Consider the following 15000-nt stretch of genomic DNA (forward strand, 5'->3'; position numbering starts at 1 on the left):
GTGTGTGTGTGTGTGTGTGTGTGGTGTGTGTGTGTGTGTGTGTGTGTGTGTGTGGTGTGTGTGTGTGTGTGTGTGTGTGTGTGTGTCGTGTGTGTGTGTGTTTGTGTGCGCGCACATGTGTGTGTCGGTAAAAGGTGTTCCTATTGGACGTCAGGCTTTCAAAGACGGAAGACTGTACAGCTTTCAGAGCTTTGCTTCATCCACTCGCACTCCCTACATCTGCAACTAGGAAGATCTACACCGCCTGACAAAGCAGATTAGGGATGTCACCAAAACCGATACTTAGATTCCCATCCGATAGCACCTTTTAAAACAGACCTCATCTCCATTTCTCATTCAGTGGCATCGATGGTTCCGGAGCATATTCCATCACGTCACAAAATGATTGGTAAGAAGTTCCGATTTGATTGCGATCATACTGGTTACGGCCTCCTCCTAGAGAGCTGAACGGACGCATTGGTTTTCTTCCCGTGATGTAATCATGAGCTGGTTAGTTCCTGCTGAAGCCAGTCAGAGGCTCTCCTGCTCTGTGGAGCTTTAGGGGCCGGGCGCCTGGGGATGGATGGATGGATGGATGGATGGATGGATGGATGGATGGATGGATGGATGGATGGATGGATGGATGGATGGATGGATGGATGGATGGATGGATGATGGATGGATGGATGGATGGATGATGGATGGATGGATGGATGGATGGATGGATGATGGATGGATGGATGGGATGGATGGATGGATGGATGGATGGATGGATGGATGGATGGATGGATGGATGGATGGATGGATGGATGGATGGATGGATGGATGATGGATGGATGGATGATGGATGGATGATGGATGGATGTGGATGGATGGATGGATGGATGGATGGATGGATGGATGGATGGATGGATGGATGGATGGATGGATGGATGATGGATGGATGGATGGATGGATGGATGGATGGATGGATGGATGGATGGATGGATGGATGGATGGATGGATGGATGGATGGATGGATGGATGGATGATGGATGGATGGATGGATGGATGGATGGATGGATGGATGATGGATGGATGGATGGATGGATGGGTGGGTGGGTGGGTGGGTGGGTGGTGATGGATGGATGAGGAGGGGGGAGTGGAAGGAGGAGAGAGAGATGTGGAGGTGGAGAGGGGGGGTGTTACAGCGAGAGGGGATGGAGAGAGAAGGTGAGGTCGAGGTTTCGTTTTGCTTCGTTTAACACGGACGAGGGGAAGGGAGGTTTGAGACGGACGGAGAACGGGGAGAGAGAGGAATCATTTCACAAATTGAAGGCAGTGCGAATGAACTACAGAGACACTACTGTTTGTCACTAAGTGGGATGGTATTGAAGTTCAACTTCCTAGTATTGTGACAACCCTAAACCAGATATATCATTTGCCGAGCTGTTATTTACCCCAACCGTCAACCGGATTACATGGGGACTGCAGATTGCAGCGTCTATGCCCTGTCTGTGTGTGCTTGGTATACTCCAGGCCTAACCCTAACCCTAACCCCAGAGACCAGGCCTAACCCTAACCCCAGAGACCAGGCCTAACCCTAACCCTAACCCCAGAGACCAGGCCTAACCCTAACCCCAGAGACCAGGCCTAACCCTAACCCCAGAGACCAGGCCTAACCCTAACCCTAACCCCAGAGACCAGGCCTAACCCTAACCCCAGAGACCAGGCCTAACCCTAACCCTAACCCCAGAGACCAGGCCTAACCCTAACCCTAACCCCAGAGACCAGGCCTAACCTAACCCCAGAGACCAGGCCTAACCCTAACCCTAACCCCAGAGACCAGGCCTAACCCTAACCCCAGAGACCGGGCCTAACCCTAACCCCAGAGACCGGGCCTAACCCTAACCCCAGAGACCAGGCCTAACCCTAACCCTAACCCCAGAGACCAGGCCTAACCCTAACCCCAGAGACCAGGCCTAACCCTAACCCCAGAGACCAGGCCTAACCCTAACCCCAGAGACCAGGCCTAACCCTAACCCTAACCCCAGAGACCAGGCCTAACCCTAACCCCAGAGACCGGGCCTAACCCTAACCCCAGAGACCAGGCCTAACCCTAACCCTAACCCCAGAGACCAGGCCTAACCCTAACCCCAGAGACCAGGCCTAACCCTAACCCCAGAGACCAGGCTAACCCTAACCCTAACCCCAGAGACCAGGCCTAACCCTAACCCCAGAGACCAGGCCTAACCCTAACCCCAGAGACCAGGCCTAACCCTAACCCTAACCCCAGAGACCAGGCCTAACCCTAACCCCAGAGACCAGGCCTAACCCTAACCCTAACCCCAGAGACCGGGCCTAACCCTAACCCCAGAGACCAGGCCTAACCCTAACCCCAGAGACCAGGCCTAACCCTAACCCCAGAGACCAGGCCTAACCCTAACCCTAACCCTAACCCCAGAGACCAGGCCTAACCCTAACCCCAGAGACCAGGCCTAACCCTAACCCCAGAGACCAGGCCTAACCCTAACCCTAACCCCAGAGACCAGGCCTAACCCTAACCCTAACCCCAGAGACCAGGCCTAACCCTAACCCTAACCCCAGAGACCAGGCCTAACCCTAACCCTAACCCCAGACCGGGCCTAACCCTAACCCTAACCCCAGAGACCAGGCCTAACCCTAACCCCAGACCAGGCCTAACCCTAACCCCAGAGACCAGGCCTAACCCTAACCCCAGACCAGGCCTAACCCTAACCCCAGAGACCAGGCCTAACCCTAACCCTAACCCCAGACCAGGCCAATCCCAGGGAAATTGCCTTTTTTTTGGGAACAAAAAAAAGAAAGGGAGTCAAAATAGTTTTAACTTTGTAGAAAGAAGAAGTTCCATTTTGGAAGATGTAAACATTGCTGTATGGTTCTGGGATTCACACTGGGCTATTACAGCTCACATGGGGTTAGGGTTAGGGTTAGGCCTGGTCTCTGGGGTTAGGGTTAGGCCTGGTCTCTGGGGTTAGGGTTAGGCCTGGTCTCTGGGGTTAGGGTTAGGCCTGGTCTCTGGGGTTAGGGTTAGGCCTGGTCTCTGGGGTTAGGGTTAGGCCTGGTCTCTGGGGTTAGGGTTAGGGTTAGGCCTGGTCTCTGGGGTTAGGGTTAGGCCTGGTCTCTGGGGTTAGGGTTAGGGTTAGGGTTAGGCCTGGTCTCTGGGGTTAGGGTTAGGCCTGGTCTTTGCTGTATGGTTCTGGGATTCACACTGGGCTATTACAGCTCACATGGGGTTAGGGTTAGGGTTAGGGTTAGGGTTAGGCCTGGTCTCTGGGGTTAGGGTTAGGCCTGGTCTTTGCTGTATGGTTCTGGGATTCACACTGGGCTATTTCAGCTCACATGTCAGTCATGAAATGTTGTCTCAGAACAGAGGTTCTATACTCATAACGTCATAAAACCATGAGTGTTTAATCACGTTAAAGCCATAAAACTGAATTGCCAACATCACAATTCAAAATATTCCCTTGGGGCTATATGAGTAATTGTTGCTCTCTCTCTCTTTCTCTCTCGCTTCTCTCTCTTAATCTCTCTTTCTCTTTCTTCCTCTCTTTCTTCCCTCTCTCTCTTTCTCTTTCGTTCTCTCTTCTCTCTCTCAATCTCTTTCTCTCTTTCTCTCTCTCCTCTCTCTTTTTCCTCCCCCCCACACCTCTCTCTCTCTCCTCTCTCTTTTTCTCCCCCCCACACCTCTCTCTCTCTCCTCTCTCTTTTTCTCCCCCCCACACCTCTCTCTCTCTCTCTCTCTCCCCCCCTCTCTCTCTCTCTCAATCTCTTTCTCTCTTTTCTCTCTCTCCTCTCTCTTTTTCTCTCTCGCTTCTCTCTCTTTCTCTCTCGCTTCTCTCTCTTAATCTCTCTTTCTCTTTCTTCCTCTCTTTCTTCCCTCTCTCTCTTTCTCTTTCGTTCTCTCTTCTCTCTCTCAATATCTTTCTCTCTTTTCTCTCTCTCCTCTCTCTTCCCCCCCCCCACACCTCTCTCTCTCTCTCCCCTTCTCTCTCTCTCTCTCTCTCTCCCCCCCACACCCCTCTCTCTCTCTCCCCTCTCTTTTTCTCCCCCCCCACACCTCTCTCTCTCTCTCTCTCTCTCTCTCCCCTTCTCTCTCTCTCTCTCTCTCTCTCCCCTTTTCTCTCTCCCAGACCCCCTCCACTCCCACCGGCGGTACCACAGTGACTACAGCTCGTCCAGTGAGAGTCCCTCGGTCACCTCCTCGGACCACGAGTACAGACAAGGTAGCGACGGCCCCCCCCAGGTCACACCACCGCAGACGCCCAATCACACACCGTCCATAATCCCAAATCCATTTCCAAATTGAAATGTGGGAAATGCATTTTGGATTACAAGTGCGCTACGGAGAGATTATAAGGCACCTCCGTGTCACAATCGAGTTCAATCCGGTTTATTTTGGTCCGGACTGTACAATGTACAGTGAAATGCTTACAGTACTTGAGAGCTTCTCGCCACGATACGGTAAATAAAAGAAATTCCCCTCGTCGGTTTCATCCATCCGAAGGGTTTCAGTGGGGTTTCACAGTGGGAGTGATCATAATCACAACTGACTCATCTGGGTCACTATCACTAGCTCTATTTCAGGCACTGCATCTCCCTGGCCGATCGGTTGTGGGCGTGCGTGCGTGCGTGCGGTCTACAGCTAACTGTGTACTGTATGGCTGACATCCATCCTTCTGATCTGTCTCAGCTAAGAAGGCGGAGGAGGGGCGGAGGTTCAGCTCCCAGGTGGCCCTGTCAGAGCACGACGTCTCGACGCTCGCCAGCCTCAACGCACACAGACACAGGTACGCCGCGCACACACGCACACACACACACACACACACACACACAAGGCAAGGCAAGGCAAGGCAAGTTTATTTATATAGCACATTTCAGCCACAGGGCAATTCAAGGTGCTTTACATGAGACATTAAAAGCATTAAAAGCAAACACACACACACACACACACAGCAGCAGCCACAAGACACACAACGTTCTCTGGCGTGCAGCTCCCATCAAGCAGCCTCCACTCTCCCAGACAGTGAACATGTCCACCCTCACATTCCTGTGCAGCCAAGCACGCCGTAGACCCCTGAACCTGAACGTGGATCTCCTCCGAGGTCCAGAGCTCCAGAGCTGCCTACCCTGACCCAGACAAGCACCTGTTAATGGTCAACCACCGGTAGCACCGGCTGAGCTTATTCCCACGACACTCTTTACTCTCAGACCTTAAGAACAGACTATTCTGGACGTGTCTGAAGGCATAAAACCATACACCCATATGGGATGGGGAAAATAAAATCACAAATCTGAAGTCAAAGGTCCTTTTTCGTCAGGAAGTGAAATGTCGTTCATTAACGACTTGACCTGGTTTGTTTCAAACATTCTTACCTGGTAAAGGTTAATGTTTACTTCCTGTCAGCCATTCTCTTGGAGTGTGTGTGTGTGTGTGTGTGTGCGTGTGTGTGCGTGTGTGTGCGCGTGTGTGTGCGTGTGTGTGCGTGTGTGTGTGTGTGTGCGTGTGTGTGCGTGTGTGTGCGTGTGTGTGCGTGTGTGTGCGTGTGTGTGCGTGTGTGTGTGTGCGTGTGTGTGTTAATCTGTAGCTCTCCTGCACCCCCTGGTGGCAACCTTCTATCCTCTTCATTCGGATCCAGTCTCATGGATTGTGTGTGTGCGTGCGTGCGTGCGTGTGTGTGTGCGTGTGTGCGTGTGTGTGTATGTATGCCAACAGGGCACAGAGCAGGCTGTCCACACCACTGCACACAGCTGGTCCTGCTGTTCTGGCCCCCCATGCCTGTGCTGTGAGGTCACTAATGTGAGAACTCCTGTCCAGAGCTCTAATCTCTGGCATCAAGGGATGATGGACTCTACTGCCCCCCCCCCGACACACACACCAGCCTTCCTGCCCCTGTGTTGACAGTAATACCAGCAGCCCAAATCTAATCCTGGCCCTAATGTTAATATGACAGGGCAGCGAAATGTTTATTTCTTCTTTTTTTCTTTGTTTCTCTTTAATATTCCAGCCGGGCTGTGTATACCGTGGTAGCTCTTTGAAGTCCATTGTCGGTAAACGGGTCGACGGACCGTAACAGCTATTTTGGGGAACTTTCTTGAACCCGGGCCTATAAGGAAGCTTTTAAAAAGCCTTAATGACAACCTCGGGAGACTTACCGGCGAATGGTTGAAGCAAAGTTCCAAATTGTAAAAAGACGTTGACTGACGCCGTTGCTCTCCCCCCCCCTCCCTCCAGGCTGTACGAGGGGGCGGCGGACGAGGGCCTGGCCGGGGCCGAGCTGCTCCTGCATCGCCAAGAGGAGGAGGTCCAGAGGCTGCAGGCCCACCTGGCTCACCGGCTGTCCCGGGCTAGCATGGCGTACCCCGGGGACGAGCCCGCGCCCCTGGCCCTGCCCCGCACCTCCATGCTGGACCTGCGGGACCCCCTCTGCCCCCTCACGCTCCCGCACCGCAAACACAAGGTCAGGACGGTCAGGAGCCGCCCCGAGAGACGCGTCGCCGCGTTTCGCCTCGCGTCGTTCTCGCTCTTAGGTTGCGATCACACCAGAAAGAACCGAACCGAGGACCAGACCAAATGAGTGAAGTTGCAACATTGTTGTTGTTGTTGTTTTTTGGTCTGGTTGGCGTTCACACGGTCATTTGTGTCATCGAACCGACACATGTAAACAAATGTCATGCGGTCGTACAGGTTGCTCATCTATTGGCTAGAAAAATTACGAGGGAAAATCTATCATTAACCGCATGTAATTAGAGCAATCACTGTTAAAATGGAGCCGCAACAGTGCATTGCATTTACCATACTGGCGCTACTTGTGATTATTTGGTGATCTGGCCAAATAACAACAGTGACCCAATATGAGCATGACCGAATCTGGATGCGTGTAAACAATGAAGGCGCGCTGCTTTTTTCAATGCAAAGGAGTCGTAGGAGTTGGTACTGACGCAGAATACGGGCCCTGATGGATGCCGACGAGACCTTCTCCGTGTACCTATCACACAGACGTGCTCTTTGTTTTGGTCCTACGGATAGTCCGATGCGCGTTCACACCAAAAGCGAACCGAAGCGTGGTCCCTTTCGAAGCGGACCGAGTCCTTGCTTTTTAGGCGAACCAGGGTTCGGTTGTTTGATCCGGGGGCCGAGTTCGAATACGCGTTCACACCTCTCCAAACGAAGAGGAGCAAACTTTTTTGGTCCGATAGTCCGATTCCAAACGGATGAAATGTGTAGGTGTGAAGACACCCTTAAACTGTCGTTCTTCCACCCCCCCCACCCCCCACCCCCTCCCCCCCAGCAGAACTTCTTCGGTCCCGAGTTTGTGAAGATGACCAGCGAGCCGTGCGTCCCCCTGGCGGTCCCCTCCTCCATCATGGTGAGGCCTGGCGGCGAGGAGCTCTGTCTGATCGCGTTACACGCCGTTTTCACACGGGCCAGCAGCAAACATCAAAGCACTTACAGGCTAATTGTTCTCTCTCGTTCTCACTCTGTCTTTCTCTCACTCTTTCTCTCTCTCTTTGTCTATTTCTATCTATCTCTCCCTCTGTCTTTCTCTCTTTCATTCTGTACTTTCTCTATTTCTATCTCTCTCTCTGTCTTTCTATCTCTCTTGTTCTCTTCTTCTCTCTCTCTCTCTGTCCCTCCCTCCCCTTTCTATCCACCCCCGCCCTCTCCCCCTCTCCATCTCTCCCTCCCTCCATCTCTCCCTCCCTCCATCTCTCCCTCCCTCCATCCCTCTGTCCAGAACAAGCGCGGGAAGCTGGAGGAGGTTCAGAGGAAGGTGGGCGTGGTTCTGCTGAGTGGCCAGAAGCTGGAGCTGAGCTGTGACGTCAAGGCGGTGTGTAAGGACGCGCTGGACATGGCGGTGGCCCACGTGGGCCTGGTCGAGCACCACCTCTTCGGACTGGCCTGCCTCAATGGTACGCACGGACGGGAGGGAGGGAGGGAGGGAGGGGGGGAGAGAGGGAGGGAGGGAGGACGGGAGGGAGAGAGAGAGAGAGAGAGAGAGAGAGAGAGAGAGAGAGAGAGAGAGAGAGAGAGAGACGGTTTGTTTGTGTGTGCGTCCGTGTTTATACCCATCTGTCTCGTGTGTGTGTGTGTGTGTCTGTATATGCGTGCGTCGTCACACCCTGATGACTGTTTACATTCCGCCCCCCCAGTACAGTATCTTACAGAGCGCCCACCTGTCTGCTCTAACAGGGAGTTAACCCACTGCCACGGGATCCTGTCCGTTTGATATCCGCTTGTTGTGATCACGGGCGGGGCACGGGCGGGGCACGGGCCGCCTCTTTAGGCGCACGGCAAAAGCAGAATTGCTCGCGTCAGGATTTGCGCGCGTCGGCGCGTTCATACTCTCGTCTTTACACGCTTGCGCCCGTGACGTTCGGAATCGGACGGAACGAGGATTTGTCATTTGCCTCAGCTGATAGTTCGTTAGTAGGGGTGAGTCATCCGCTCTGACCCCCCTTCCTCCCATCCCCCTCCCCCGACGGCTCCCCGCAGATAACGAGTTCTTCTTCGTGGATCCCGACACCAAACTCTCCAAGGTGGCGCCCGAGGGCTGGAAGGAGGAGCCCAGGAAGAGGAAAGCGGACGTCCCCTTCAACCTGTTCCTGCGCATCAAGTTCTTCCTGGACGACGTCAACCTCATACAGTGAGAGACAAAGCAGTAGATCGTCTGGACGCAAGTGTCCGCACTAAGCATGACCTCTCTGGATCCGTATGACCAGTACAGCGCTTTGCCATATGTACTGTACTGATATCTATCTATCTATCTATCTATCTATCTATCTATCTATCTATCTACATCCGATATTTGACACCGTTTGAGTCTCTAGGCTGATATGAGCGTCTCAGTCAAGGCTCCTTGTGTTCCCCGCCAGGCACACCATGACGAAACACCAGTACTACTTGCAGCTGAGGAAGGATATTCTAGAGGAGAGGGTGCGCTGCGACACGGAGAATGCGATGCTGCTGGCTTCCCTGGCGCTGCAGGCGGAGTTTGGAGACTACCAGCCCGAGGTAGCCATCTACTGGGGAATAGCGCTATTCAATCAGCCAAATCAATGTCACACAAGACTTAAAGGACAATGCTCGTTTTTGACAACCTGGACCTTATGATCATATAATATGATCTTTAGAAACATCTTTAGACACGAAATAGCTTCCTCACTTGCTCCAGCACGCATGCGCACAGTGTGCTGGAGCAACGATTGCGCGCTGTGCGCATGCATGCTGGAGCAAGTGGGGAAGCTATTTTGTTTCGAAAGACGTTTCTAAAGATCATATTACAGAGGCATGTGAACAACCACAACAGGCCTACGCTCTATGTAAGCACAACTAGCGATTCATAAAGACAGATTGATGAAAACAACCGTTTCACGGCAGAAAATAGATTTTTAGTAACTGTATTCTCGGTGCCCCCACCACCGCCATTACATGGATATACTGGCTCGCGCTGGATTTTAAATTTCTTCTACATGCCTCCGAACTACACCAAAGTGATCTCGGTGAGTCAAACGTCTTATAATATGTCGTAAATAAGGTCCAGGTTGTCAAAAATTAGCATTGTCCTTAAACGCAACCCAAAAGCAACCCAAACCTAGCACAATATCGACATTAAAGATCAGGTTTTCTCAGCTAAAATGTTGCCACCTTCCCCTTCTCTTTTCTAGCTCCATGGGAAGACCTACTTCAGACTGGAGCACTACCTCCCCGCTACGGTTCTGGATAAGATGGACCAGACCTCCATCAAAGAGGACCTGCCCAAACTCCACAGCACCTACTACGGTGCCTCGGAGACGGAGGCCGAGTTCGAGTTCCTCAAGGTGAGCGAGGGCCGTGTTACTCACCACGCGCATCTCTGTCCCGTTCGCGATAGCCCTCTGAATTCCAGTGCGTACTGTAGGCCTGCAGTCCATAGACGCCATCTTGTTGTTGTTCCGAGCAGCAAAAAAGTGATTATAGCTTATATTTATATAAGCTATAATCACTATTTATATATATATATATATATATATATAAACATATATATAATGTATATAAAAAAAATATATATATATAATGTATATATAATATATATATATATATATATATATATATATATGTCTTACTGTGAGATTTTATCATATTCGGCAAAAACATTGGCAGAAACCTTAGATTCGTGACTTTCCAATTTGAGCACTGGCAAATAATGAGCTATAATGATTTTTTAAATTAGGTTAATTAGACAAAAATTAAACCTTGTATTATATTCTCTCACTGTCTTCTCTCTACCTGACATTTTTTTATTTATTTAAAAGTGTATTTGTCAGGGATGATGCAAACAACACTGTAGCAGAATAGAAACTTGAAGCAGATGGGTTGCATATAGGATTTCTTGCCAAGGCTAATTTACAATCCCTGTCCCTGGTTAGACTTTTCTACTCTAAAGCGGTCATGACATCCTCATTATGAAACGTGAAAGGGTGCGGGTTTCGGGGTGGGGCGATGGCCATGTGGGTGTGGAGGTGAAGAGGCAGACAGGCAGCAGGCTGTTAGCGTCCATTGTTCAAGAGCCTGGTGATGGCCGCCTCACAGCTGACATCACGGAGGTGTGGCGTGGGTGATTAGGGTTCACGTCGTTAGCTAATTGCCTTCCCTCACCCTGCTTCAGCTGTAGGGAAGAGTTGTGATAAAACATTTGTATTTTGCTATTTAGATCTCAGATGTGCTAAACCATGTTGACATCATCACAGTCTTGCTTATGTAAGACCTTACATTACATTACAGTCATTTAGGAGACGCTTTTATCCAAAGTGACTAACAATAATTGCATTTAAAAGCCAATGTACTACTACTACTACTACTACTGTACCAGAACTCACAAGTGAATCTTCTTTCTAAAACAAGTGACTAAGAGCATAATCTATTGCTGAAGGCAAAGTGCAAGAATAGCAATCTAAAATACAGTACAATACAATACAATACAATAAGTGAGGATGTCTTGAGGATGTCAAGACCTTTGTGACTGCACAAAATATTACTCTATAACTTTTGTGTTTGTAGATCTAATTACAAGCTGCATAGATAGATAGATAGATAGATAGATAGATAGATATAGACAGTCATCTCATACTCATTCAAAGTACTATATATCTATCTATCTATCTATCTATCTATCTCTATCTATCTATCTGTAAATAGATCTTGAATTGAGATGAATATCAGACGATGGCAAAATCACAAAGCTGCTCTGAATTCAGCGCGGACCTCTGAGGGTTAATCCATAGTTTTTGGTCCTAATGGACTTTTCTAGAAGGATGGTATGTTTAGGCGTGGATGCCGCCGGGCTGGTGTAAGCGTCCCTCCGCCGTTCGTCCTGCAGGTGACCCAGAAGCTGACGGAGTACGGCGTTCACTTCCACCGCGTCCTCCCCGAGAAGAGGTCCCAGACCGGCATCATGCTGGGCGTCTTCTCCAAGGGCGTGCTCATCTTCGAGGTCCTGAACGGAAACCGCACCCCGGTGTTGAGGTTCCCCTGGCGGGAAACCAGGAAGATCTCCTTCACGGTACGTGTTTGAAAACCCCGTCTTCGACGCCAGACGCCGGATAAACGCTTTGACGTAGGCCGTCGGAAGCCGTGTTTAAAAGTGAAACTTCGTCTGACTTCAGAAAAAGAAGATATGTCTTCAGAACACGTCGGACGGCATCAAGCACCTGTTCCAGACCGACAGCAACCGGACCTGTCAGTACCTGCTGCACCTCTGCTCGGCCCAGCACAAGTTCCACCTGCAGATGAAGGCCCGCCAGAACAACCAGGAGACCCAGGACCTGGGTATGGGAGGGAGAGGGGAGATCCAGGACCTGGGTATGGGAGGGAGAGGGGACAGGACAGACGGACCTGGGTATGGGAGGGAGAGGGGACAGACGGACAGACGGACAGACGGACAGACGGACAGACGGACGGATAGACAGAGACGGATAGACGGACAGACGGACAGACGGACAGACGGACAGACGGACAGATGGAAAGATGGACAGACAGACGGATAGACAGAGACGGATAGACGGATAGACGGATAGACGGACAGACGGACAGATGGACAGATGGACAGATGGACAGATAGACGGACAGATGGACAGACAGACGGATAGACAGACAGAGGGACAGACTGAGACATTTTTCAACTAGTAATGGTGCGTTCGTTTGTGGTCGGAGGTGGCAAGTCGCAAGTGGCAAAACACCTACCTCCGACCTGTGTGCATTCGAGCTATAGCGAATGATATGATGATGATATGATATTATATTGACGTCAGCCGGGAACTGGGGGCTGAGAAACATATCGGAATTTGCGACGAGGAAATGCGAGTTCATTCCTAGTAGCAAGTGGGGCTGGGACTTTTGCCCAAAAATCATATTCGAAGTTCGTTTATTTATTAATAATAATATTCGAATATATTCGAATTATTATTAATAATATTTTTTACCATTAAATTCTTACAGAAAGACCTACCTAGGTTTTAAAATAAAGTTGTGCACATTCTGTCCACTAGTGGGCATTGTATCATAGGCAATATCGATAAGCAATGATGTTTTCAGAATGATTTTTTTATCAGATGTCTTAGTTATATCAAGATTAACTGCGAGGGGAGTCCCAGCCCAGCTGATAACCCTCCGTTGCGGGTTGGGGGGAAGCAACGGTCGGCTGGGATCCTGCCTCTCATAGTTAACCAGCAACTGGTCAGTGGACGGTACCAGGCAGCCTACGCTATGTCTGAATCAAAGAAGGTTATCAAACTAGCTGGCTAGGATCATTTAAGCATAACAATCCAACGGCTCCAACTCCCCCAAAAGAACCCCTCCACTGCACAAGCACCAACCCCAATAATAATAATAATAATAATAATAAGCACAAGCTACCGAGTGCAACGTTAGCCTTGCTAACGGAGATAATGCATTTGGAGGAGAGTTGCAGCTGGTGCTAAACGAGGCAAAGGAAGAATATTTTGTGGACTATTATCACATCCATTTCACAGTTGGGATTATACAGAAAGGTGAGGATCGAGCGTGTTGGATGATCAACTCAAATGCCTGGCTAGCTCAATATTGTTGTGAGCCGGAGCCCGTCGCTTTCACTGGATGACTCGTGAAGCATGCTTCATTTATCTCGCATACTAAACATGTTTTCGTGGAGTAGTACAGGTATGTACTAAATCGCATGTAGTAGGCGAGTTGCAGTATGTACTATATAGTATGTAATATGGACATTCGGACACGGCCCAAGCTCCTTGGTAAGGGCTGGGTAAGGGCGATCAACCTCCTTGTTTACATTTTTACTTGCTTACCGATTGGCTATTTGGATCCTGCCGTCACAGTCATACAACGACTATTTTTTAGTAACTAGTTAGTAGTTACTAGTTAAGACAACGCCTAAATTGCCGTGGTGCAACCGAAATTAGACACCAAACTAATATGCGACTAACTAGTAGCAACTAAGAGTTTAGTCAGTGTTTAGGCATGACTACATGCTTGGGTTTATGGTGCGTTCCAGGCAACCCGTAACTCGTGTTTTTCCGACGTCCTACACGTGAAAATGCTCTGGAATGGCAGTAGCCTACATCGATCTGTACGAGTTCACGGGTGGGAAGTTACGGGTTTGACTGCCATTCCAGAGCATTTTCACGTGTAGGAGGTCGGAAAAACACGAGTTACGGGTTGCCTGGAACGCGTGCTAACTAACGTCACCTCCTACAGGAGCCCAGGTGTCCAATAGCCTTGCTAATGAGCTCGCGATTGCAACTTCACCAGGCGTGAAAAACCCTCTGAATCTGAATCAAAAGCAACGTTTGCTAGCCAACACATTTACAAAAAATTATGCCTATAACAGGTTCGAATATTAAGGGCTGCCTAATATTCGTTCGAATACCAGTATTTCTGTCAATATTCGAATTATATTCGAATCCCGAAGTTCGGACTCCCAGCCCTAGTAGCAAGTCACAATTTGCCACCTCCCAGTTATAAACGAACGCACCATAAGTAAGTCTATATGTAATATGAGTGTTACAGTTGTTCTACTGTACGCGACGGGACCAGAGTGATTTGTGGCGCGTTCTCCCGCAGAGAACTCCCCCCTGAGCAGTCTCCAGTACTCCATGGGTCCCGGGGGCGTGGAGGTCATGGGTCGGGCCATCAGCACCGTCAGCCTGGCGCCCTCGGCCCGCTCCGACCCCGACCATCTGAAGAGGATCTCCTACTCGGAGGCGGCGCTGAACAAGGCGGCGGGCGGCGGCCGGCTCAACGCCCCGGACGAGCTGCTCTTCCCGGGCTTCGCCGGCTCCGGCGCCCACCCCTCCTCCTCCACCTCCTCCCGGCTCATGTCCCGCTCACACCACAACCTGGGACAGGTGCCGGAGTCGCCGGAGCACCGGGCGGCGGCGGCGGCGGCGTCCTACGGGAGCCAGTCTCAGAGCGGGCTGAACCGGGCCCAGGTCCTGTCCTCCCACCACCACCACCACCACAACAGAGCCAGCTCCGATACCGACTCCATATTGGTCTCCCACCAGCAGGACGCGTGAGTGGCTGGGCTTTGGTTGAGGTTAAGGTGTGGAGACCTGGGCTGCGTTTCCCAAAAGCGTCTTTCGTTAAGACGCTCTTGGGCCATTCATTTAGAGCGTTCTGATTGGTCAACTGGTCTGGGCAAGCTCTCTGATTGGTCAACTGAATGGGCTAAAGAGCCTCTTAACGAAGGAAGCTTTTGGGAAACCTGACCCTGGACTTTAAAGGTGATATAGGTAAAAAAATTTATGTAAATAGATGACTCATTTGAAAAAAGCCTCATGGCTGGTGAGCCAATAGTATGACTCCTTATTGCCACAGATACCGCGTAGTAGCAAAGTCGGATGCTAGAGGTGGGAACCGAACCTCCGACATCTCAGGCAGATAAACTCAACTTAAATTTCATAAAGAAATGTACATGATAAATTCATAATCAACCATTTTCTTGAGGGGGGGGGGGGGGAATACTTTTA

General features: G+C 50.4%; 1 protein-coding gene across 1 annotated transcript in view; it reads left to right on the forward strand.

Annotated features, from left to right (window-relative positions):
- Window positions 1–15000, forward strand: part of ptpn13 (protein tyrosine phosphatase non-receptor type 13) — a gene marked incomplete at both ends in the record, with an annotated part of 58569 nt that overhangs the window by 19039 nt on the left and 24530 nt on the right. The window contains 11 exons of the mRNA XM_084442588.1: window positions 4131–4223; window positions 4691–4787; window positions 6233–6458; window positions 7290–7367; window positions 7737–7911; window positions 8495–8645; window positions 8875–9013; window positions 9667–9819; window positions 11358–11540; window positions 11644–11806; window positions 14093–14543. Of these exons, the coding sequence (XP_084298714.1) occupies window positions 4131–4223; window positions 4691–4787; window positions 6233–6458; window positions 7290–7367; window positions 7737–7911; window positions 8495–8645; window positions 8875–9013; window positions 9667–9819; window positions 11358–11540; window positions 11644–11806; window positions 14093–14543 (1909 nt within the window). The remainder of the gene's footprint in view (window positions 1–4130; window positions 4224–4690; window positions 4788–6232; window positions 6459–7289; window positions 7368–7736; window positions 7912–8494; window positions 8646–8874; window positions 9014–9666; window positions 9820–11357; window positions 11541–11643; window positions 11807–14092; window positions 14544–15000) is intronic.

Source organism: Borostomias antarcticus (genome assembly GCF_949987555.1).
Source record: "Borostomias antarcticus genome assembly, chromosome: 8".
NCBI classification, from domain to species: Eukaryota; Metazoa; Chordata; class Actinopteri; order Stomiiformes; family Stomiidae; genus Borostomias; species Borostomias antarcticus.